This window comes from Alexandromys fortis, unplaced genomic scaffold (assembly GCF_014885135.2).
Source record: "Alexandromys fortis isolate MF-2015 unplaced genomic scaffold, M_Fortis_MF-2015_v1.1 scaffold_63, whole genome shotgun sequence".
Classification (NCBI taxonomy): domain Eukaryota; kingdom Metazoa; phylum Chordata; class Mammalia; order Rodentia; family Cricetidae; genus Alexandromys; species Alexandromys fortis.
Window position 1 is genome coordinate 6,986,079 of NW_026067953.1, and position 25,290 is coordinate 7,011,368.

At 38.9% G+C, this 25,290-nt stretch overlaps 1 protein-coding gene across 1 annotated transcript in view; it reads left to right on the plus strand.

The window, feature by feature from the left end:
* The window catches only part of LOC126507208 (cation channel sperm-associated auxiliary subunit beta-like), a 171,136-nt gene that overhangs the window by 126,844 nt on the left and 19,002 nt on the right, over positions 1 to 25,290 (plus strand). The window contains exons 17-21 of the mRNA XM_050151448.1: positions 6,498 to 6,691; positions 18,713 to 19,048; positions 22,242 to 22,381; positions 23,668 to 23,865; positions 25,073 to 25,183. Coding sequence (XP_050007405.1) covers positions 6,498 to 6,691; positions 18,713 to 19,048; positions 22,242 to 22,381; positions 23,668 to 23,865; positions 25,073 to 25,183 — 979 coding nt within the window. The remainder of the gene's footprint in view (positions 1 to 6,497; positions 6,692 to 18,712; positions 19,049 to 22,241; positions 22,382 to 23,667; positions 23,866 to 25,072; positions 25,184 to 25,290) is intronic.

A 25,290-nucleotide genomic window follows, 5' to 3' on the forward strand; every position in this document is an offset into this window, starting at 1 on the left:
GTGGGTTGTCTTTTTGTCTTAGTGACAGTGTCCTTTGCTTTACAGAAGCTTCTCAGTTTCAGGAGGTCCCATTTATTCAATGTTGCCCTTAATGTCTGTGCTGCTGGGGTTATATGTAGGAAGTGGTCTCCTGTGCCCATATGTTGTAGAGTATTTCCCACTTTCTCTTCTATCAGGTTCAGTGTGTTCAGCCTGATATTGAGGTCTTTAATCCATTTGGACTTGAGTTTTGTGCGTGGCGATAGATATGGATCTATTTTCATTCTTCTACAGGTTGACATCCAGTTATGCCAGCACCATTTGTTGAAGATGCTTTCTTTCTTCCATTGTATACTTTTAGCTCCTTTATCAAAAATCAGGTGATCATAGGATTGTGGGTTAAAATCCGGGTCTTCTATATGATTCCATTGGTCGACTTCTCTGTTTTTATGCCAGTACCATGCTGTTTTCAATATTGTAGCTCTGTAATAGAGTTTGAAGTCAGGGATGGTAATGCCTCCCAACGTTCCTTTATTGTATAAGATTGTTTTGGCTATCCTGGGTTTTTTTTTTCATATAAAGCTGATTATTGTCCTCTCAAGATCTGTGAAGAATTTTAATGGGACCTTGATGGGGATTGCGTTGAATCTATAGCATGAGTCTAAAACATCCAATGGATAAGGCAGGAATCAGAGACCTCTGTAAGTCCGTGTGTCAGGCTGGGACCTCCAATGGAGTAGATCAGAGGCAGAGACTTTGTAGGACCAACCCAAAGCCAGGGACCTCCACAGGAATGGATTCAGACCAGGGACATTTATAGTAGCAGGGCTGAGCCAGCAACCTAAGTCCAGAACAGGCTTGAGACATCAAACTCCACAGAAGCAGAGCAAACCCCAGGAGCACTGAGTGACCTCCAGGAATATGGAATAACCAATGGGGTGAATGGAACCATGGCACTGATTACACCATGAGGAGCAACCATCTGAGCCTTGGATCCACTGGCACCTGGAAGACTGATCACAAAGTCACAGACATTACCAACTACACCAATCAGAGGAAAGGATGGGTAGATAAGGTAAGAACACATGCAACACCACAAAAAGAAACACACCACCAGTAAAATCTATAGACTATACAACAGCAAGACTTGAACAATCAAATAAAAAAGATGAAGCAGAAGAAAATGACCTAAAAAATAACTTCAAGAGAATATTTGAAACTCTTAAGGAGGAAATGAGAAATTCCCTCAAAGAAATGGAAGAAGAGACAAACAAAAGATTGGAAGACATCAGCAAATCACTTAAAGAAAACAAAGGAAAAGTAGTCAAACATGAAAGAAACTATTCAAGACTTGAAAACTGAAATAGAGACAATAAAGAAAACACAAGCCAAGGGAATTATAGAAACAGAAATCATGAGAAAATGATCAGGAACCACAAATGCAAGCATGAACAGCAGAATACAAGAGATGGAAGAGGGAATCTCAAGTGCTGAAGATACAATAGAGGAAACAGACTCATCAGTTAAAGAAAACATTAAATCTAACAAAAGCTTAATCCAAAATATCCAGAAAATGTGGGACATCATGAAAAGGCCAAATCTAAGAGTAATAGGATGGAAGAAGGAGAAGAAGTTCAACTCAAAAGCACAGAAAATATATTTAACAAAATGGTAGGAGAAAACTTTCCCAACCTAAAGAAAGATATGCCTATCAAGATACAAGAAGCTTACAGAACAACAAATAGACTGCTTTACTCTGTTATTGTCCGTCAAGAATCCGAAATTCTTGTAAAACATTTGGGCACCATTTCTAGATGGAAGTTTCTGTCCTGCTCTGTCCCGAAGCCATTCAGTCCCAAAGAAATGCACAGAGGCTTATATTAATTGTAAACTATTCAGTCTATTAGGTCAGGCTTATTATTAACTAGCTCTTACAACTTAAATTCACCCATAATCCTTGTCTATGTTTAACCATGTGGCTTGCTACCTTTCCCAGTGAGGCATTTTCATCTTGCTTTCTCTGCATATGGCTGGGACTATGCCCCTGCCTTCCTTCTTTCCAGAATTCTTTTAGTCTAGTTGTCCCACCTATACTTCCTGCCTGGCTAACTGACCAATCAGTGGTTTTAAACCAATATGAGTGACGATACTTTATAGTGTTCAGGAACATTATCCCAGGGCAGTGTACTAAAATTCCTCTGTGTCTCATCTAGTAACCCTTGCCTCCACAGCTCCTGGCAACCTTTTTGTTGTTGTTGCTACCTTCATTTTGCCTTTTCTAGAATGCCACGCATTTGGAGTTACACAGTCTTTTCAAATTAATTTGCTTCTTCTTCTCTAAGCATTCCTATAAGATTCCTATTATCCTGCTTAAACAAGACCTGAACAGTTAATACATCACTGGGCATGCTAACATAGGAGGGGGAAATTTCATAGGGCCCCACCAGTAAACAAAGAACTAGAGGCAGCTGAGAAGTGCGGGGAGTGGGAAAAAGTAGTCTTTCTCAGGCATTAACCTTTAACTGGTTAGCCAATATCAGGTTGTCGGCCTTGAAATTATGTTCACACCAAATGGACTAAACCTAAGCAGAGTATATATGCACACTATATATACAATTAGAGGAAAAGAGGTAATAAATTTGAAAGGAAGCAGGATAAGGGAGGAGCTGATATTGGAGGAGTTAGAGGGAGAAAAAGAAAGTGGGAAGTGATTTAATTATATTTTAATTTCAAAAAATTAAAAAGATACCCATTATCTTCTAATGACTTGATAATTATTTAGTGATAAATAGTATTCTACTGACTGTTTGAAACACAGTTTATATAAGCATTCATCCATTGTTTTAAGTTATTTTTATTGTTTTAAGTTGTATGGGTGTTTGGCCAACACATGCATCTACCTGTGCACTATGTGTATGCAGTGCCCATGGCCAGAAGGGGACGTTCTGTTTTTAGGCATTGGAGTTACGGATGGTTGTGAGCTGTCATGTGGGTGTTGGGAATCAAGGTATGTCTTTTGGAAGAACAGTCAGTGTTCTTAAATGCCAAGCATCTCCCCAGCTCCAACCTATTCATCAACTGAAAGACTTTCCTGCTGCTCCCAGTGAACACAATGTTGTAGGATCTACACACAGGTTTTGGTGTAGACATATCGTTTCAGTTCACTTAGATAAAAATCAGGAATATTGTTTTCCTTATATCTTTTTATTAATTTATTTATTTTTAATTAAAAAATTCCACCTCCTCCTCTCTTCCCATTTCCCTCCCCCTCCCCTTCTTCTCTCCCCCTCCCTCTCCAGTCCAAAGAGCAGTCAGGGTTCCCTGCCCTGTGGAAAGTCCAAGGTCCTCCCCACTCCGTCCATGTCTAGGAAGATGAACATCCAAACTGGCTAGGCTCCCACCAAGCCAGAACATGAAGTAGGATCAAAACCCCGTGCCATTGTCCTTGGCTTCTCATCAGCCCTCATTGTTTGCCATGATCAGAGTATTATTCCTTTAAAAAGGCGGCGGGGCGGGCGTGGGTGTGTGGACAAACACAGGATAGACGGGACACGCGCAAAGGAAGGACAAGACACGCGNCCTCCCCCTCCCCTTCTTCTCTCCCCCTCCCTCTCCAGTCCGAAGAGCAGTCAGGGTTCCCTGCCCTGTGTGAAGTCCAAGGTCCTCCCCTCTCCATCCAGGTCTAGGAAGGTGAGCATCCAAACAGACTAGGCTCCCACAAAGCCAGTACGTGCAGTAGGATCAAAACCCAGTGCCATTGTCCTTGGCTTCTCAGCAGCCCTCATTGTCAGCCATGTTCAGAGAGTCTGGTTTGATCACATGCTCATTCAGTCCCAGTCCAGCTGGCCTTGGTGAGCTCCCATTAGATCAGCCCTGCCGTCTCAGTGGGTGGACCAACCCCTCGTGGTCCTGACTTCCTTGCTCATGTTCTCTCTCCTTCTGCTCCTCATGTGGAACTTGGGAGCTCAGTCCAGTGCTCCAACGTGGGTCTCTGTCTCTATCTCCATCCATTGCCAGATGAAGGTTCTATGGTGATACGCAAGATATTCATCAGTGTGGCTATAGGATAGGGTCATTTCAGGCTCTCTCTCTTCAGCTGCCCAAGGAACAAGCTGAGAACATCTCCTTGGACACCTGGGAACCCCTCTAGAGTCACTTCTCTTGCCAACCCTAAAATGGCTCCCTTAATTAAGATATATATTTCCCTGCTCCCATGACGGCTGGGATGGAGGAAGGGTGAAAATCAGGAATATTGTATATGGTAAGAATATGTTTGAGGTGAAAAAGAACTGCCTAACTCCCCATGCCTTTTTACATTCCCACTAGCAATAAATTAAAAAATGTCTTTCATATATTCTTACCAACATTTGACAGTGTTAGTCTTTAGGGTTTTGTTATTTTAATTTTTTAATTTCCAGTTCCCTGATGATGTGTGCCATGTTGCTCTTTCTGGGTTTACTTTGCCCCCCCCCCCCCCCCCCCGCCGTGTGTGTGTGTGTGTGTGTGTGTGTGTGTGTGTGTGTGTGTGTCTGAACCCATCTCCCCATTGCTGGGATTGTAAAACCTCTCTACCTTTGCTTGTTTGTTTCTTCTTTATTCTCTTCTTGCTCCCACTCTCTCATTTTATGGCTCTCTTTAGTCTGGACTATGGCTAACTGGGGGTTCAGTTTCCAATCAGCACCCAGGATATGCAAAAAAATCTACCAGCGCAATGAGAACTAAACTTCTCTATCTAAAGGGAAATAAAGAAATACACCCTTTCTAATGGTAACTTTCTCTTCATCTTGAAAAAATTCTTTCTGAGAATTTCTCTGTCCCACATATCTCCACACAGCCATGCTCTTTACACACACACACACACACACACACACACACACACACACACACACACACATCTCGCTTACACATCTTTTCCATGGTTACACATCTTTCTTTTTCATACATGTCTCTTCTACATTTCTTTTTTTACAGCTTCATCTTTCTTGCCTCCCCACAGCTACAATCTTCATCCATTCTTCACGTAGTGTCATACCTTCACGTTTCTTCTTGCATGTCCTTCTCAGCACTCACACCCTCATTCTCATCCCGCACAGCCCCTTTTCCTGCCATTCCCTACATAATTTGACACAATTTCTTCCTCTACACCGCTAACCCTTTCCTCACAGCCAAACTCTGGACAACTACCTGTTACATTTTCAGGGCTTGATCCATTCTTGTAATACAAGATAAGTCATGTAGTTTCTCTTAGGCTAAAGATGGCACATTGACCAGCCAGTGAGTCACTCTTGGCTCTATACATAGCTCTCTGCTGGTGAGAGTTCCCAGACAGTAAACGATTGGCTGAACCTTGAGCCTGAGCCTGAGCCTGTGACTATGTGCAAAAATGTAATGTCTGCTAAAGTTGCTGCTGTCCTGACCTTGAATCAGTAAAACACCTGGGAAAATGACCTCGTGTATTCGTCTCTAGGACAACCAGATAGTCATCTTCAGGGGCAACAAGACTGCTTTGAGTTTGTTCTGGAGTCCAAAATTAGCTGTCTCTGTAAAAGGCTGTCTTTGTGGCTGAGAATTATATGTCAGTCTTGAGCAATGTAAAATATCCTAGTATTATTTCTATCATCAAAATTATACAGTTAAGTGGAAATCATCTTCCTGACCGTCACAGCTATATGTGTGCCCAATAAGTGTAAAACACACCACCAAAGGGAAGAAAGAACCCTACAGCTGTTCTTATTAGGGAGATATAGTAGTGACACCTGAGAAAGTTGTGGACAGAAACAAGCAGTCATTTACAGCTAGTAAGCCCACAGCTTTGCCAAGTGGGGTTTACCAACAGGAATTATATGTCTGATGTGAGAACTTATTAAATACTAGTTGTCACTGCTGTGCACTCCCAAAGCCCCTTACAACAATGCTCTTTGCATTGGACCCTTCCAGATACCTCTCATTATTCTCTCCCTCTTATTGAGAGCAAATATCCACCATACCTACGAGCAGTCATGACCTTATTTTTCATTTAAATGTGAAGTGTTAAATTGCTTTTTAGGAAACTTGTCTTAATTTACAAGCATAGGTGTAGCCAATGTGCGTCTATTTCCATTTAAGTATCCTCTCTGCTGAACTGTGACATTTAAAAATACTCATAGGCTGGGGTGTGGATCAGAGGTAGAACATTTGTCTAACGTGCATGGAGTTCTAGGTTTGATTCCCAGCACTAAAAAGATGATATATAGATGATAAATAGATCGATGATAGATAAATTGATGATAGATAGATAGATGTTAGATGATAGATAGATAATCTCTGCCTATTTTAAGTGTGAAAATTTATGTTGTATATGTCATTTTGTTAGCAACTAAAATCTTTGAACAGCTGTTTGTCAAGTAGTAATTTGGTAGTTGGTATATTACTATTTTCAATCCTAGTATGGGTATATTTTATTTGTAGATTGTATGTTAATATGCCTGCTTATTTAAACCACTGGGATATCTGTTTTTTGTTTATTGGTTTGTTTTTAGTAAAAATGGACGTGGAATCATCAGAAAATTATTAGAACATACTAAAGGTCCTTTCGGATTTCAGACCTCGGTTATCACAGAAATGGTTGACCCTTTTGGAATAGAATCGGATCAGGAGAGCCAATGCGTATCTGCTTCTCTTTCCATTTCACATTTTAAAAACAATTTTTATCGCATTACTATTACAACACAAGGTAAGACACCATTTACTTTGTAGCTTTGAAGCCTGTCCTGGAACTAGCTTTTGTAGACCAGGCTGTTCTCGAACTCACAGAGATCCACCTGCCTCTGCCTCCCGAGTGCTGGGATTAAAGGCATGCGCCACCAACGACCAGCTAGAATAAGTTACAACACAAGGTAAGTATAAAAATACAATCTGTTTCTGATGGCTACAAAACATTGCATTTGGGAAGACTTCATGTTCCTATATAATATGTTTTAGTGTGTGTGTGTGTGTGTGTGTGTGATTGGAGATTGAATCTAAAGCCTTGGATATACTAGGGAAGTAGGCTACCATTACAGGACTATCCTTACTCTCCAATTCTAGTCCAACTGTCAACTAACCAAAATTTTCAGATACTCAGGTTGCAGGATGTTTATAACATAATAATCACTTATATATTATTAGTAGTAGTGTTTATTATCCATCACAGTGAGACTTCTTTTGTTTTAAACAGTGACCAGAAGAGGTAAGAGAAAATAGGATTTTCATGTCAATTAAAAATACATTTGAAATGTATTTTTAATTTTTTTAAGAGGCCAGGAATGATGGTGTAACACCTTTAATCCGAGCATTTAGGAGGTAGAGGTGTGAGTTTCCAGCCAATCTGATAGAGATATCAAGTTCCAAGCTAGCCAAAGGGGCGTAGTGAGAATTAGTGTCAATTCTTTTCAAAGAATTTGACATTTTTGCCCTACCTAATAAAAATGAATTTGAACCAGGTGGTGATGGCACATGCCTTTAATCCCAGCACTTGGGAGGCAGAGGCAGGCGGATCTCTTTGAATTCAAACCCAGCTACCGAGAAACCTGTCTCAAAAAACCAAAAAACAAACAAACAAAAAAAAAAAAAAAGAAAAAGTAAAAGAAGAGATTTTGAATCTATTATGATAAAAGGGCTAGGTAGATATATACTACTTTTCTAGGAGACCCAAATTCAGTTCCTATCACCAAACTCAGTCACTTAGAACAGCCTGGAACTCCAACTCCAGAGAATTCATTGCCTCTGCTCTCTGAGGACACCTATATTCATACAAACACACAACTACACATAATTAAAACCTTTTTAATTTAGTGAAAAATTTAGGTTTTACTCTGAGTTACTGGGAAGCCATTACAGGGTTTTGCTAGAAAAATCACTGGTCTCATTTGAGTTTAAGAAGATCTCTTTGTCTTTGTGACTAGACAGCTGATATAGACAGGCCACAAGGGAAAGCAGAGAAGCCAGATGAAGGCAAGTCATCAGGTGGGAGGTCATGTCCAACTTTAGGTTCCTATTACTTCTCCAGTTGTTAAACCTGCACCTTGTCAAACCAAGCATGCACAAGGCTCTGGGTTCAATCTCCAGCACACAGAGAGATAAAAACAGAGGAAGAAGTACTGTAGTAAACCTGAATGCCATCAGGTGGTTTATTTGGGATTCTGAGACAGGAGAATCATGAATTCAAGGTGACCCTCAACTACAGAGCAAGAACCTGTATTGTTTTTCCTTTTTATTGAAAAAAATCATAAAATATATTTTGATCAAGTTTCTCCTCCCCCTAATTCTTCCTCCCCAGCATTTTATTCTTCCAACTTTATGTTACCTCTATAAACCAACAACCAATGCACAATGTTCTCCCACACAAAACGGAAACCAAAATATACAAACAAAAGATGAATAAAAGGGGAGGCAGCGGTGGGGAAGAGACAGAAATCTTTAATAAATAAATAAATAAATAAATAAATAAATAAATAGGAACTGAGAATATTAGTGTTGAGAATTATTGTGCAGTGTTTATTGAACTTTGTTATTTTGTTGTTATGATGTGGGTTTTTTCTCCCTCATTTGATTACTGTTCTGGGATTATTTATTCCTTGTGTTTTCTTGGGTGTAGTTAACCTCTTGAGACAGAAGTTTTTCTTTTAGTGCCTTCTGAAGATCTAGATTGGTAGATAGAAATTGCTTACATTTGGGTTTTATTATGGAATGTTGTTTTTTCTCCATTGATTGTGAATGATGGTTTTGCTGGATATAGTAGCTGGGGTTGGTGTCTGAGATCTCTCAGATTTTGTAGTTCATCTATTCAGACCCTTCCAGTTTTCAGTTTCTACAGAGAAGTGAGGTGTTATTCTAGTAAGCCTTCTTTTATATGTGACTTGGTCTTTTCCCTATCCAACATTTTATATCCTTTCTTAGTGGTTTGATTATCATGTGTCATGAGGATTTTTTTTAATTAATGGATGTACCTCCTTTAAGTTAGGGAGATTTTCTTCTATGATTTTAAAGTATTTTTGAAAAATATTTTTGTAAACATGCTTTTCTATCCCACCCTGTACCTGGAAGTTTTCTGTCTCGGAGTCGCTTGGTCCCAAATATTCAGCAACCACTTCCCAAATTATCACACAGAGGTTTAATATTACTTACAAGTGCTCCACAAATAGCTCAGGCTTATTACTAACTACCTCTTACATTTTAAGTTATCCCATATTCCTTATTTTCACTCTGTTACATATCAGTACCTTTTCTCAGTATGGCATGCCTATCTTGCTCTTTTTGGGCCTGGCTTGCATCTCCTGACTCTGCCCTTCTCCTTCCCATCCTCCTTAATTTGGTTGCCCCATCTATTCTTCCTGCCTGGCTACTGGTCAGTCAGCATTTATTAAACCAATTAGAGTGCCAATCTTTACAGTGTACAAGAGGATTATTCCACAGCACTGCCTGGTCTGGCAGCTGATTGTAAGTAATGACTCAGAGGCTTAATATTAATTATAAACTGGCCTATAGTTCAGGTTTATTGCTAATTAACTCTTACATTTAAGTGAATTCATTTCTATTAATTTATGTATTGCCATGTGGCCATGACTTTTACTGTTCTGCTGGCATATTGTTTTTTGGGCCACCAGCTTATGAGTCTCCCAACTCTGCCCTTATTTCTTTCTGTATTTACTTTGGCTTTCCCACGTAAGTATATTTTCTCTTGCTACAGGTCAAAGCAGTTTTTTTAATCAACAAATGAGAGAAACATATATTCACAGCATACAGAAGGGTTATCCACAGCATTTCCCCTTTCTGTATAACACAAAAGGGAGGTTTGAGCTTTAGCATAGTAAAATTACAGATAATAAAACAGTTATCAGTAAGAATTATAGTTGTAATATCTGGTGTATTTGCATTTGACATAATTAAAATATTTAATTATCTATCCTATCTTGGTGAGTTTAAAGTTCTATATCTAATTTACCTTCTTATTATAACTAAGGAAAAATATAACTATCTAGTATTCAACTCAGTCAAAGACCTGAGAGGGAAATAATATTACCTGAGTAAGCAGGAAGTTCAAATAAGCAACTTCCAAAAACACAAAAAAGTAAGAAATGACTGAAACAGCTAGCTGCTTTAGCAGTCACCCAAGATTTCTCTGTGATGTTGGAGCATCCATCTTTGGCTTAGAGGCCTGAATTATCTGACAGACCACTTTCAGAAGCAGAAAAATTTGAAGGACTATTTGCTATGTCTTGGCCAAGTTGGGCAGTCACTTTTGCTTGTGTCATGCTTGTATGGAACAGACATTTTACTTACTGCCAGCAATCGAGGCAAGGGCAGTTTTTATTCCCAATAGTCCAGTTTTTTCAAGAAGATAACAAACTCGAGGACTGAGCCAATGACCTGGGCCAGAGCAGACCTGAGATAGCAGAATTCCACAGGAATAGGTACAGGGGAGCAACCACTGAGTGAGTGAACCAGAGCCAGAAACCGCTGAGGGTCTGGACATGAATCTGGGACCTCCAGGGAGTTGGCAGAAACCAGAGATCTCTGTGGGGCCAGGCTTGAGTCTGGGACCTCAGAAGGAGTAGGCCTGAGCCAGATCCTCTGTGGGTCTGGGTGTACCTGAGCCTGGGAACTCCAAGGGAGCAGACGGGAGCCAGAGACCTTTGCGGGATCAACTTCAAGCCAGGGACCTCTGCAGGAGCAGATCCAGACCAGGATTTACAGAAATAGGTCAAATGCTGTAACCTAGAGCAACGTAGGCCTGAGGCAAGCAACTCTACCTTGGGCTCGAGTGGGCCTGAGGCAACAAATTCCACAGAAGTGGGACTGAACCAGCTACCTAGGCTGGAGTGGGCCTGAAAAAGCAAGCTCCATATGAATGGGAATGGATCCAGTACAGGACATTGGCAAACCAGGACTGAGCCAGTGACCTGGGCCAGAGCAGACCTGAGACAGTGGAACGCCACAGGAACAGGTACAGGGTAGCAACTGCTAAATGAGTGAGCCAGAGCCAGAGACCACTGAGGGTCCGGATGTGAATCTAGGACATTCAAGGGAGTAGATCCAAGCCAGTACCCCTGTGGTTCTGGGTGTAAGTCTAGTACCTTCAAGGAACTAGGTCTGAGCCAGGGCCTCTGTGGATCTGGGCATGAATCTGAGACCTCTGAGAGAGTAGGCAGGAATCTCTGTGGGTCCAGTCATGAGTCTAGGACCTCAGAGGGAGTAGGCTTGAGCCAAGACCTCTGTGGGTCTGGACTTACCCAAACCTGGAAACTCTGAGGGAGTAGACCTGGGCCAGAGTTCCTTATAGGACCAACCCCAAGCCAGAGACCTCTGCAGGAATGAATCCAGATCAGGGGCATTTAGAGGAACAGGTCTGAGCCGAAAAACTCAGCTAGAGCAGGCCCGAGACAGCAAACTCCAAGGGAATGGAGCAAACCCTGGGAGTGCTGAGTAACTTCCAGGAATACAAAGTGACCAAAGGGGTAACTAGAACCATGGCACCGAGTGTACCATGAGGATCAACTATCTGAGCCTTGGATTCGCTGGCATCTAGAATATTAATCAACAGAATCACAGCCAGCCCCAAGCAGCCATATTAGAGGAAAAGATGAATAGATAAGAACACACATAACACCATAAAGAGCAACATGACACCAGTAAAACCTAAAAACCTTATAGCAGGAAGACTTGAACAACCAAATATAAATGAAGCAGAAGAAAATGACCTAAAGAATAACTTCAGGAGAATGTTTGAAACTCTTAAAGAGGAAATGAGAAATTCCCTCAAAGAAATGGAGGAAAGACAAACAAAAAATTGGAAGACATCAGCAAATCCCTTAAAGAAACCAAGAAAAAGCAATTAAACATATGGAAAAACTATTCAAGACTTGAAAACTGAAATAAAGACAATAAAGAAAACATAAGCCAAGGGAATTATAGAGACAGAAATCATGAGAAAATGACCAGGAGCCACAAATGCAAGCATAAACAGCAGAATACAAGAGATGGAAGAGAGAATCTCAAGTGCTTAAAATACAGTAGAGGAAATAGACTCATCATCAGTCAAAGAAAACATTAAATCTAACAAATGCTTAACCCAAAATATCCAGGAAATATGGAACACCATGAAAAGGCTAAACTTAAGAATAATAAGCCTAGAAGAAGGAGAAGGTTGACTCAAAAGTACAGAAAATATAATTAACAAAGTCATAGAAGAAAACTTTATTAACCTAAAGAAAGATATGCTTATGAAGATACAGGAAACTTACAGACACCAAATAGACTGGACCAAAAAAAGCCCCCTTGCCACATAAATAATCAAAACACTAAAAATATAGAGTAAAGAAAGAACATTAAGAGCTGCGAAGAAAAACAGCCAAGTAACATATGAAGACAGACCTATCAGAATTACACCTGATTTTCATTGGAGAAAACGAAAGCCAGAAGATCCTGGTCAAGTGTTATGCAGCTATTAAGAGACCACAAATGCCATCCTAGACTAGTATACCCAGCAAAACTGTCAATCAGCATAAAAGGACAAAACAAGATATTCCATGACAAAACCAGATTTAACTAATACCTAACCACAAGACCAAGGCTACATGAAATAATAGAAGGAAAACTCCAACCCAAGGAAGTTGGCAAAAACAACAAAAACACAGACAATTAATTGATAGTCTCACTGAAGTAAATCCCGAAGAGGGAAAAATGCACAAATTAACATCACCAACAATGAAAACTAAATTAACAAGAGATAGCAATCACTGGTCACTAATATCCCTTAATGTAAATGGACTCAACTCACCTATAAAAAGGCACAGGTTAACAGATTGGATACAAAACAGAATCCATCCTTCTTCTACATACAAGAAACACATCTCAACCTCCGACTGACATGAGATCAGAGTTAAGGGTTGGGAAAAAAATATTCCAATCAAATGGACCTAAGTAACAAGTGGGTATGGCTATCCTAATATCTAACAAAATAGACTTCAAGATAAATTCAGTCAAAAGAGACAAAGAAGGACACTTCATATTAGTCACAGAAAAAAATCCATCATGATGAAATCTCAATACTGAACATCTATGCCCCAATTACAAGGGCACCCTCATATGTAAAAGAAACACTTCTAAAGCTTAAATAATACATTAAACCCCACACACTAATAGGGGGAGACTTCAACACTCACCTCTCACCACTGAACAGATCAATCAGACAAAAAATGAACAGTGAAATAAGGAAACTAACTGATGTTATGACTCAAATGGACTTAACAGACATCTATAGAATATTCCATCCAAACATAAAACAATATATCTTCTCGGCACCCCATGGAACCTTCTCAAAAATGCTCACATACATGGTAACAAAACAAACCTCAACAGATACAAAAAACATGGAATAACCCTGTGTATCTTATCAGATCACAATGGTTCAAAACTAGAAGTCAACAGCAATACTAATTACAGAAAACCCACAAACCCATAGAAATTAATGCTTATCTGAAACATCAAGAAAGAAATTAAGGGAGAAATTAAAGACTTTCCAAAATTCAATGATAATGGCCACACAACATTCCTAAATTTATGGGACACAATGAAAGTAGTGTTAAGAGGCAAGTTCATAGCACTAAATGCCTACATAAAGAAGCCGGAAAAATCCCACACTAGTGAATTAACAGAACATTTGAAAACTTTCAAACAAAAAGAAGCAAACTCATCCAAGAGAATTAGATGGCAGGAAATAAATTGAGGGCTGAAATCAACAAAACAGAAACAAAGAAAACAATACAATGAATCAACAAGACAAAGAGTTGGTTCTTCAAGAAAATCCACAAAATAGACTAACCTTTATCCAAACTAACCAAAAGGCAGAGAGAATATCCAAATTAACAAAATCAGAAATGAGAAGGGCAATATAACAACAGGCAGGGAGGAAATACAGAGAATCATGAGGTCATATTTTGAAAATCTGTACTCCACAAAATTGGAAAACTTAAAGGAAATGGACAGCTTTCTGAATAAATATCACTTACCAAAATTAAATCAAGACCAGATAAACAAATTAAATAGACCTATAACTGCTGAAGAAATAGAAACAGTCATCAAAAATCTCCCAATGAAAAAAAGCCCAGGACCAGATGGTTTCAGCTCAGAATTCTACAAGATTTTCAAAGAACTAATATCAACAATCCTCAATTTATATCACATAATAGAAACAGAAAAAAACATTGCCAAACTCTTTCTATGAAGCTACAATTACCTTGATACCCAAACCACAGAAAGACATTACTAAGAAAGAGAATTACAGACCAATCTCACTCATGAACATTGATGCAAAAATACTTAATAAAATACTGGCAAAACGAATTCAAGAACACATAAGAACCATCATCCAACATGATCAAGTAGGCTTCATCCCAGAGATGCAGGGATGGTTCAACATAAAAAAATCTGTCAATGTAATCCACCATATAAACAAACTGAAAAATAAAAACCACATGATCATCTCATTAGTTGCCTAAAAAGCTTTTGACAAAATATAACATCTCTTCATGATAAAGGCCTTGGAGAAAACAGGGATACAAGGAACATACCTAAACATAACAAAGGCAATATACAGCAAACCACAGCCAACATCAAACTAAATGGAGAGAAATTCACAGTGATCTCACTGAAATCAGGAGCAAGACAATGTTTTCCACTCTCTCCATTTCTATTCAATATATTTTTTGAGGTGCTAACTAGAGCAATAAAACACCAAAAGGCGATCAAAGGGAAAAAATTGGAAAAGAAGAAGTCAAATTCTCACTATTTGTTGATGATATGATAGTTTACATAAGCAACCCCAAAAATTTTACCAAGGAACTTCTACAATTCATAAGCACTTTCAGTAATGTAGAAGGATACAAAATTAACTAAAAAAAAATCAGTAGCTCTCCTGTATACAAATGATAAAAGGGCTAAGAATGAAACCAGAGAAACATCACCCTTCACAATAGCCACAAAAAGCATAAAATATCTTGGAGTAACTCTAACCAAACAAGTGGAAGACCTGTATGACAAGAACTTAAATTGTTTGAAGAAAGAGATTGAAGAAGACACCAGAAAGTGAAATGGTCTCCCATGCTATTGGGTAGGTAGACTTAGCATAGTAAAAATGGCAAATTTACCAAAAGCAATCTACAGGTTATATGCAATGCCCATCTAAATCCCAACAAAATTCTTCACAGACCTGAAAGAATGGTACCCAATTTTACATGGAAAAGGAAAAAATACAGGATAGCCAAAACAATCCTGTACAATAAAAGAATTTTTGGAAGCATCACAATTCCTGACTTCAAACCCTACCATAGAGCTACAATACTGAAAACAGCCTGTATTGGCATAAGAAGAGACAGGAGGACCAATGGAACCAAATTGATGATCTGGATATTAATCCATATACATTCAAAGACCTGATTTTTGACAATGAAGCAAAAACTATAAAATGGGAAAAAAAGCATATTCACTAAATGGTGCTGGCTAACTGGATGTCCACATGTAGAAGAATGAAAACATCTATCAACATGCACAAAACTCAAGTCCAAATGGATCAAAGACATCAACGTAAAGCCAGCAACACTGAACCTTATAGAAAAGAAATTGGAAAGTACACTTGAATGCATTGGCACAGTAGACCACTTCCTAAATATAACCCCAGCATCACAGACACTTAGAGAAACAATTAATAAGTGGACCTCCTGAAACTGAAAAGCTTCTGTAAAACAAAGGACCTGGTCAACATGATAAAACGACAGCCTACAGAATGCTAAAAGGTCTTCACTAACCCCACATCAGACAGAGGTCTGATCTCCAAAATATACAAAGAACTCAAGAAATTGGTCCTCAAAAGAACAATAATCCAATAGAAATTGGAGTATAGACCTAAACAGAGAACTCTCAACAGAGGAATCTAAAATGGCTGAAAGACACTTAAGGAATTGCTTAGCATCCTTAGTCATCAGATAAATGCAAATCAAAACAACTCTCAGATTCCATCTTACACCTGTAAGAATGACCAAGATCAAAAACATTGATGACACCTTATGTTGGAGAGGTTGTGGGGGAAAGGGAACACTCCTGCATTGCTAGTGGGAGAGCAAACTGGTGCAGCCGCTTTGGATGTCTGTATGGCGATTTCTCAGAAAATTAGGAAACAACCTTCCTCAAGACCCAGTAATACCACTTTTGTGTATATATCGAAAGGATGCTCAATCGTGCCACAAGGACATGTGTTCAACTATGTTCATAGCAGCATTGTTTGCCATAGCTAAAACCTGGAAACCACCTAAATACCCCTTGACTGAAGAATGGATAAGGAATATGTGGTATAGCAGAGAAAAAAAACGACATCTTGAATTTTGAAGGAAAATTGATGGGGCTAGAAAACATCATTTTGAGTGAGGTAACTGAGACACAGAAAGATAATTATCACATGTACTCACTCATAAGTGGTTTTTAAACATAAAGCAAAGAAAACCAGCCTACAATTCACAATCCCAGAGAAAGTAGACAACAATGAGGACTCTAAAAGAGACATACATAGTTCTAATGTACATGGGAAGTAGAAAAAGACAAGATCTCCTGAGTAAATTGGGAGCATGGGGACCTTTGATAGAGGGCTGAAGGGGTAGAAGGGGTAGGGAGTGGAGCAAAGAAAATGTTGAACTCAATAAAAATCAATAAAAAAGAAAACAAACTCTATATGGAGTGTCTTTGGTGCCCACTATCCTCTCAGGAGTATATCAGTGTTGCTAGGAGCAGATGTATCTCATGTCAAAAGAATTCTAAGTTATGCAAACCTTTTTACATGCCTTTTTTTGTATGTCTTTGAAGTGTTTGAAGATTAACTATTTGGAGAATAGTTAATCTTTATATATCCAAAAAGTCTTACTAACATTACTTTAAGTTGGACTATTATAGATGACTAACTGTATTTTTGTAAATGTGCATTTTAAATTATATGTTACATTTTAAATTGAGCTGTATAAACTCCATATGTTAAACAAGAGTAGAAATGTACATATAGTATAACAAATTTAACATTAAATTTATATCAATAAACTAAAATCCATACTAATGAAAAATATTTTGAGATTAACAGTTTTTTTGGATTAAAGTAAATTCAGTAATATACCATTTCCCCCATTATTTCTATATCATATACCTCTTCTGTTGAAATAATAGGAGTGGCGGGGCTGCATCCCCAGCACCCTGGCTGCCTGCTAGCTTATGCCCCGAAATAACAACACACAAACTGTATTCATTTAAACACTGCTTGGCCCATTTCTATCTAGCCTCTTCTAGGCTAACTCTCCCACCTGGACTAGCCCATTTCTAATAATGTGTGTAAGCACCCCAAGGTGCGCTTACCAGGAAGATTCTAGCCTACGTCCATCCTGGGTCGGAGCTGCCTGGGAGAGCGGAGCCTGGCGTCTCTGCTCCAGAGAGCAGAGCTGTCACGTCTGAGCTCACTTCCTCTTCCTCCCAGCATTCTATTCTGTTTACTCCTCCCACCTATGTTTTAATCTATCAGGGCCAAGGAGTTTCTTTATTGCTTAACCAATGAAATCAACAGATTGATATATGACACTCCCACATCACCTTTTCCTTCCTTTCAAAAGAGATTGACTACAAGCAATAACAGTTTGAAATCAACCCCCTTTAAATGGGGGTCACTATGTATACTAGCATATCATCTGCAAGTAGCAAAAGTTTGACTTCTTACTTTCCAATTCGTATCCTCCTGGTCTCCTTTTGTTGTCTTATTGCTCTAGCTAGAGCTTATAGTACTATGTTGAATAGATATGGAGAGAGTGGACAACCATGTCTTGTTCCTGATTTTAGTGGAATCACTTTGAGTTTCTCTCCATTTAATTTGATGTTGGCTGTTGGCTTGCTGTATATTGCTTTCATAATGTTTAGATATGTTTCTTCTATCCCTGATCTCTCCAAGACCTTTATCATGAAAGGGCATTGGATTTTGTCAAAGGCCTTTTCAGCATCTGATGAGATGATCATATGTTTTTTTCTTTCAGTTTACTTATATGGTGGATTACATTGACAGATTTTCATATGTTGAACCATCCCTGCATCTCATGGATGAAGCTAAATTGATAATGGTGGATGATTTTTGTTGATGTGTTCTTGGATTTGATTTGCCAGTATTTTATTGAGCATTTTTGCATCAGTGTTTGTTTGGGAGAGTGGTGGTTGTAATTTTCTTTCTTGGTTGCATCTTTATGTAATTTGAGTATCAGGGTAATTGCAGCCTTATAAAAAGAGTTTGACAATGTTCCTTCTGTTTCTATTGTGTGGAACAATTTGAGGAGTATAGGTATTAGCTCTTCTTTGATGTTTTGGTAGAGTTTTACACTAAATCCATTCTCCTTTTTTTCTTTTTTCTTCTTCTATTTAGTTGGGAGACTTTTTATGACTGATTCTATTTCCTTAGGGGTATAGGTCTATTTAAGATGTTCATCTGGTCCTGGTTCTATTTTGGTATGTGTGTGTAGCACATATTCTTAATGAACTTCCTGTAAAACACTGTGTTTTAGTTGTAACTGCAGTTTGGAAAATGTGTTCTCAGACTATGATCATAGCTTCAATACTCAGATGAAAAATTCATTAATTATGATCACACATGTTTAGTGAAAATTAACTATTTTCTTTTATACCAAATCTTCTGTTTTATCTCCAGATAATACAGTAATATTTAAAAATTCAGATAGAGAAAAGACCGTGGTGAAACCTGGCTACAGCAGCTTCCTGATCACAGAAATTGAAGATTCAAAGAATGCTTTATCGCTGGCCACTATGCCTCTTACAGTAACATCAACTTTGACATTTCCAGCACACTCTTGGTACTTATTTGACTTTGGCACAGTTAATGGACGGAATTGGAACATAATTTTAAGACCATGTAATTATTGGGTTCAACAAAATGATAATGATATGTTATCCCCCAACGTTGTGAAGTATATTGATGTGGGAAACAAAGTGAATTATGAGCTTAAGTTGATACCTAATACATTTGGTAAGTTGGATTTTTATTGAGAACATAAAAAGGAGTTTTTTCTTTTCTTTTGTATAAAACATAACTCTTTGAGATATTCATTTTGGCTTTCACGATTGCTAGGATTCTACTACTAACAGAAGTACATTCTAATTACGGTTAATGATTTCATTCTAGGTTCTATATTAAATTTTTATAGACATTTTTAATGTTTATAGTTGCTCCAAAATCTAGATAATAATCATTTTATAAAATGAGGGAATGAAGATAGTGAGCACTCAAAACTTCTATCATAGGATAACATAGATTTTTGTTGACCTTCTAAATGAAAACCTTTTCATTTCTTTGGTATGAAAATATTTGTTTTAGGCATTTTTTTAAAAATAGATTTACTTTTATTTTGTGTCTATGAGTGTTTTTGGCTGAATGCATCTTCACCATATATCTGTCCATGGTTCAAAGAGGGTATCAACTCCCCTAGAACTCAAGGACACATGTTGTAAGATACCACGTGCATGCTGGGAATCACACCAAGTTCCTCTACAAGATTCTCAAGAGCCTTTAGCCACTAAGCCATATCTTTAATCCCTACTGTAGGCATTTAATTCAAGCCAAAATGGATTTTACATAAAATACTATACTATATCTTATACTTTAGTATATTTATTATAAAAGCCTGTAAGCCTAGACTGCCGAGATGTTTTAGCAAATTAGGGCATTTTTCCACCAAGACTGTTACCTGAGAACCACAATCAACATAGTAAAGAGAGAGAACTAAGCGCCAAGTCCCACACGTAGTCCTCTGGCCTTCCCAAGAGCACCATCTCATGCACACCCTCACATGAATACACAAGACACACTCACTCACACTAACATATTATAAAGTAAGTAAGTACACAAATATACAATAATAATGAAAAATGTAAGGGCTCAGTGGATATAAACACTTGCCATGCAACTCAGACAACCCGAGTTTGGCCTCTGGATCCCACAATGGAAAGACAGAATTAATTCCCATAAGTGGTCCTCTGATCAGCATAAGCTCACCATGGCATCCATGGACCACACTTGAACACACATACAATCATGTCCACACAAGAGTAATGAAAGGCCTCTGTGTATACATCCAAGCTTTTATCGATGTGGGAAGACCCATCTTAACTGCAGGTGGGCCCATTCACCTAGACTGTGTGATTTGGCACAAGCAAGCTGAGAACCGGTGTGCATTAGTTTACTGCTCTCTACTTCTTGGCTGTAGATTAAACACATGGCAGCTTCAACTTGACTTCCCCATCAGAATGGACTGTACATTGAACTGTGAACTGAAATGATCTCTTCCTTCTGTACACTCTGCTCATCAGGGTTTCTGTGAAGGTGGGAAAGCCAGGATTTTGTCTTTTAGTATCCTGGTGGACCTAGTGAAAGTCTATGCTTTTTAACAAAAGCAGTTTCTAGGTGTCTGTTATGGGACATCAAGTCAGAGATGTCAGATGTTTTATCCCATTTGAGTCATTCTTTTTTTAAATTTTTTTTAAATTTTTATTTTATTAATTTTTTTTAATTAAAAATTTCCACCTCCTCCCCGCCTCCCTTTTCCCTCCCCCTCCACCCACTCCTCACACCCCCTCCATTCCCCCTCCTTCTCCAGTCCAAAGAGCAGTCAGGTTTCCCTGCCCTGTGGGCAGTCCGAGGTCCTCCTCCCTCCATCCAGGTCTAGGAAGGTGAGCATCCAAACCGGTTAGGCTCCCACAAAGCCAGTACATGCAGTAGAATCAAAACCTAGTGCCCTTGTCCTTGGCTTCTCAGCAGATCCTCATTGTCTGCCATATTTAGTGAATCCGGTTTTATCCCATGCATTTTCAGTCCCAGTCCAGCTGGCCTTGGTGATCTCCTAATAGATCAGCCCCACCATCTCAGTGGGTGGATGCCCCCCTCATGATCTTGACTTCCTTGCTCATGTTCTCCCTCCTTCTGTTCCTCATTTGGACCATGGGAGCTCAGTCCATTGCTCCAATGTGGGTCTCTGTCTCTATCTCCATCCATCACCAGATGAAGGTTCTATGGTGATATGCAAGATATTCATTAGTATGGCTCTAGGGTTGGGCCATTTCAGGCTCTCTCTCCTCAGCTGCCCAAGGACCTAGAACGCTTTTCTATTATGAAGAGGTAAGGGGCCCAGAGTTCTCTATCTTCTATCCCCTGGCTGTCACTAACTGCCTCGGCTTTGCCTCTGTGTGGGTCCAAGTTCAATAACCAATGCCAAGAGATAACAGACTGAAGGAAAGGCTTTCTCTACCCAGCAAGGAAGGATACATTGAATATTTCCAAAGCACAGTCTCCCCAGGGGAAAGAAGCAAAAGGCTTGACTTTTTTTTTTCCTTTCCTGAGAAAACTTCATATAGGATTATTGTTAGATGGAAACATCCTTGAACATGATATACATACTGTGAATATTTCCAAAGCAATTTCTCCATGGGGGAAAAAGCAAAAATGCTTGACCTTCACATAGGAGTGTTACTAGACAGAAACATCCTTGAGTATGAGATTATACTTATACATACCCCACACAGGAGTGTCATTAGATAGAAACATCCTTGAACATGATATACACACTTATTCATACTTACACATACTTCACCCAGGAGTATTGTTAGATGCAAACATTCTTGAATATGCACATTTCAAGATCATGCATTGTTCAAAAGAGGGCAGAAAACTTGATATTGCAGTAAACGAAGTTCACCCTAGGTTACTATAAAGAGCAAGTCAGAGAGCCTGGGATGTTTTGTCTGATTCCTAAGTTTTTCTGGAGGAGGTTTCCCAAACCAGTAAGTCTCACGGACAAGTCTCTGAGGAGACTGGACAGGCAGCTCACATGGCTTTTTAGAGAACCGAGTTCACTTCCCAGCACACACAAAATCTTTGCAGGGATAGTAATAGTCATATAAGGGCATCAGCTTTCTCAGCTCCATAGTTGTATGTGATTGTACCTACAAATTCTTGCCTGGTCCCACACATAATCAGAAGTACCCAAGTGACCTTGCTGTCCATGTGACAACCTGGATGAGAAATGAGGAGGAGAAGGGACAATAAATTTTCTGAGGAAAATATCTGTGAAGATAAACTTCCTAAGGACTATTAAGATGCCAATCACTATTCGGTTCTTCTTATAATTACCGTTTGGTAATGTTAGCTTTTGGCACTGTTTCCACAGGTCTGAGAATAATTGACGTCCCACCAGTCATTGTAGTTGTTGGAAACCCATCAATATTGAACGTTAAGGTAGAAGGACGTTTTGACTTCGTTGATAGCTACCATTTGAAAATTGAGGTAGCTAGCAATTATTTCCAAAAAGTAAGAGAATTTTTTAAATTATAAAACAATCTATTACCTGTAGAAAATATAGACATAGTAGCTATAAAAGACAAACTTAATCCTTCCATCAAGAGTAAGTAGCCTTAACATGTGTGGTATTTTATAAGACAGGGTGGAGGTTATAGAAATGTTACATAGGCATTCTGGTCAGGAGTATTGCATATCTTTAATTCCAACAGTCTGGGGGCAGGAGCAGGCAGAGATCTCTGAGAGTTTGAGACCAGCCTGGTCTACACAGTGAGTTCCAGGCCAACCAGGGCTACATAGTAAGAGGATCTTAGAAGAAAAAAACCTTTCATATTTTTATATTGCTAAACCTTTTTTCCTGATTTCATCTTTTCTGTTCTCTTCATTGTTAATCAGAAATTCTTGCTAGCACTTTTATGACCCCCTTCATTTTCTGTTTTTTCTCCATACCCTGCCCCTCCTTGTTTCATTATTTTTTACTTGAAATGTTTTGAACCTTGAGCCACATTAATTTTAGCTATCTTATTTTATGTGGTTATTGATAGTATAGTACTTAGCTTAAATAAATTTGATTATATTTTAGCATCAGATTTGGTTTGGTAATGCTACTCAAATGGGCAGTTTATGTCCCCTCCCAAAGTGACACTTGGGCTCTAATGCTCAGCTTTAACTACCTACTTGACATAATCTACAATCACCTGGGAGAGCTGTGTCAATGATCTTGTCTAGATCAGGTTGGCCTATGAGCTCACTAAGAAATATTTTGTCAATTAGATTAACAGAGGTAACAAGACCCACCCTGAGAATTAGAAAACAAAGAAACAGTATTGACAAACTCCAAGACAAAAGCACTAGGGATTGGAACTGTGGCTCAGTTGGGAAAGTGCTTGGCATAGAGCCAGGGGTTACATCCCAGCATCAAATATCTCAGGGACGTTAATGCATGCTTGTGGTTCCAGCACTTGGAAGGTGGAGGCAGGAGAAAAGACTCAACTTGTGCAAGCTATCCTCTGACCTGTAACACACACACACACACATACACACACACACACGAAAAGAACCAACAAAACATGAGAATACCTCAGTCCGTGTCGGGAGTTTTAAATACCTAATTTAATGTTCTGTATCTCTCTGCTTCTTGATATTTCTTCTTTTCTTTTGGCTGACTTGCTACTTGCTTAGTTAACTCATTCACTGAAAACCAAAAATACATCTATCATAGGTCATTCTTTGGTTCATTAAAATAAGGTATCTGGGGTGTTTCCAGGATTCTAAACTCCATTTTCTGATGTTTTCAGGGTTCAACCTCAATAGGCCTGATTATATGGGAAGCATCGATCGAGTGCCCTGTCACTACCATGGTGCCCACCATGAAAAGCAGCTGTGGCTACCTCAGGGATATGCATTACATTCCTCCAGGACACATACCACATGAAGCCTGGGCTAGCGGCGTGCACAAGGACACACACGGTTTCAACATGATCAAAACTCTGCCAGTAAGAAATCTAGCTATAGCGCCTATAGGAGAACAAGCGATAATTCTCTCCTGTGCGCTTCCATGACCATTCTGCTTTCGCATTTCTGAGGTGCTCTAGCACATACAGCATTTTCAAACTGTGGGTCGTCTTGAGAACATGATAGTGATGGTCCATTTCTAAATTGCGAAAACCTTCTGAAATAATTGTTTTTCTTACTAACTTCTCTTCACCATCAGTGTCATTAAGACGATGATGGCATAATATTGGGCTTTTGTGATTCATGCAGCTATTTTACCTTAGACTGACTTGTCTCAAATTACCTAATTGGTCCTAGTTTTCTATGTGTTTGGGTTTGTTTTTTTGATTTTTCCTTGATCAAGTTACAAAATGTTTTTCAGTTCTCCCATTTCAATATAATAATTTCTGCTTTTGTTTTGTTAGTATTTGTGAGTCTTTAATTTTGTTTTTCTGTGTATGAGAGTGGCCAGTATACATGTGTGCAAGTGTGTGTGCAGGTATGTCTGTGCAGGATGTTTGCTCATGTAGTGTGGAGGCCAGCAGTCAACATCAGAATGTCTTCTTCCATTGTTTCTCTGCCTGATTTCTAAGACAAGGTCTCCCATTGAGCCTAAAGATCACCATTTTTCTTGAACTGGCCAACAAGCTCCCAGGATAGGACTGTCTCTGACCCCAGCATTGGGGCCATGGGTTCTGCTAGAATTGGTTTTTCACTTGGGTACTGGGACCCAAACCCAGGCCCTGATACTTGTGTAGCAGACACTTCCAGCTGAGGCATCTGATCAGCCATTTTTGTTGTGTTTTATTTTATTTGGGGATTCTTATGACCACTTTAAAACCACAAATTAGCTCATGTGCTGCTTTTAGTTTTGTGACAGGGAAAATAAGAAAACTTGAAGGTGTGTTCTAACCACATCCCTGAGCCACGTCTCTACAATGCTGGGATACACCTGCATTAATTCTACGACAGCTGTTTAAGTAGTAAAAGTCATTTTCCCCTCTTTACAGAGTTCATATTATATCATCATGGGGTAAAATTTTTTAGCTACAGAAACTTAGGTGTAGGGCTACTGAAGAGGAGAAACTGACTGGGGTACTGGGGCTAAACGGGAAATATTTGCACGGGATGGTTGTCTGGAAAAATAAAATATTGATGTTTTGGTGAATAATAACATGTGGCCCTCTTTATTTATTTAATCACTTGCAGGTAAACTACAGACCTCCATCTAATATGGGAATTTCTATTCCACTCACAGATAATTTTTATCATGCAGACCCTAGCAAACCCATACCAAGAAATCTATTTCACAAGTCAAAGGTAAATAATTTGTCTATAAATGGACTAAGTAGTGTCTGTTTTATACTTACTCATATTTATAAAAATATTACTCTTACATTTATAAGAAAACACTATGCTGATGAGAA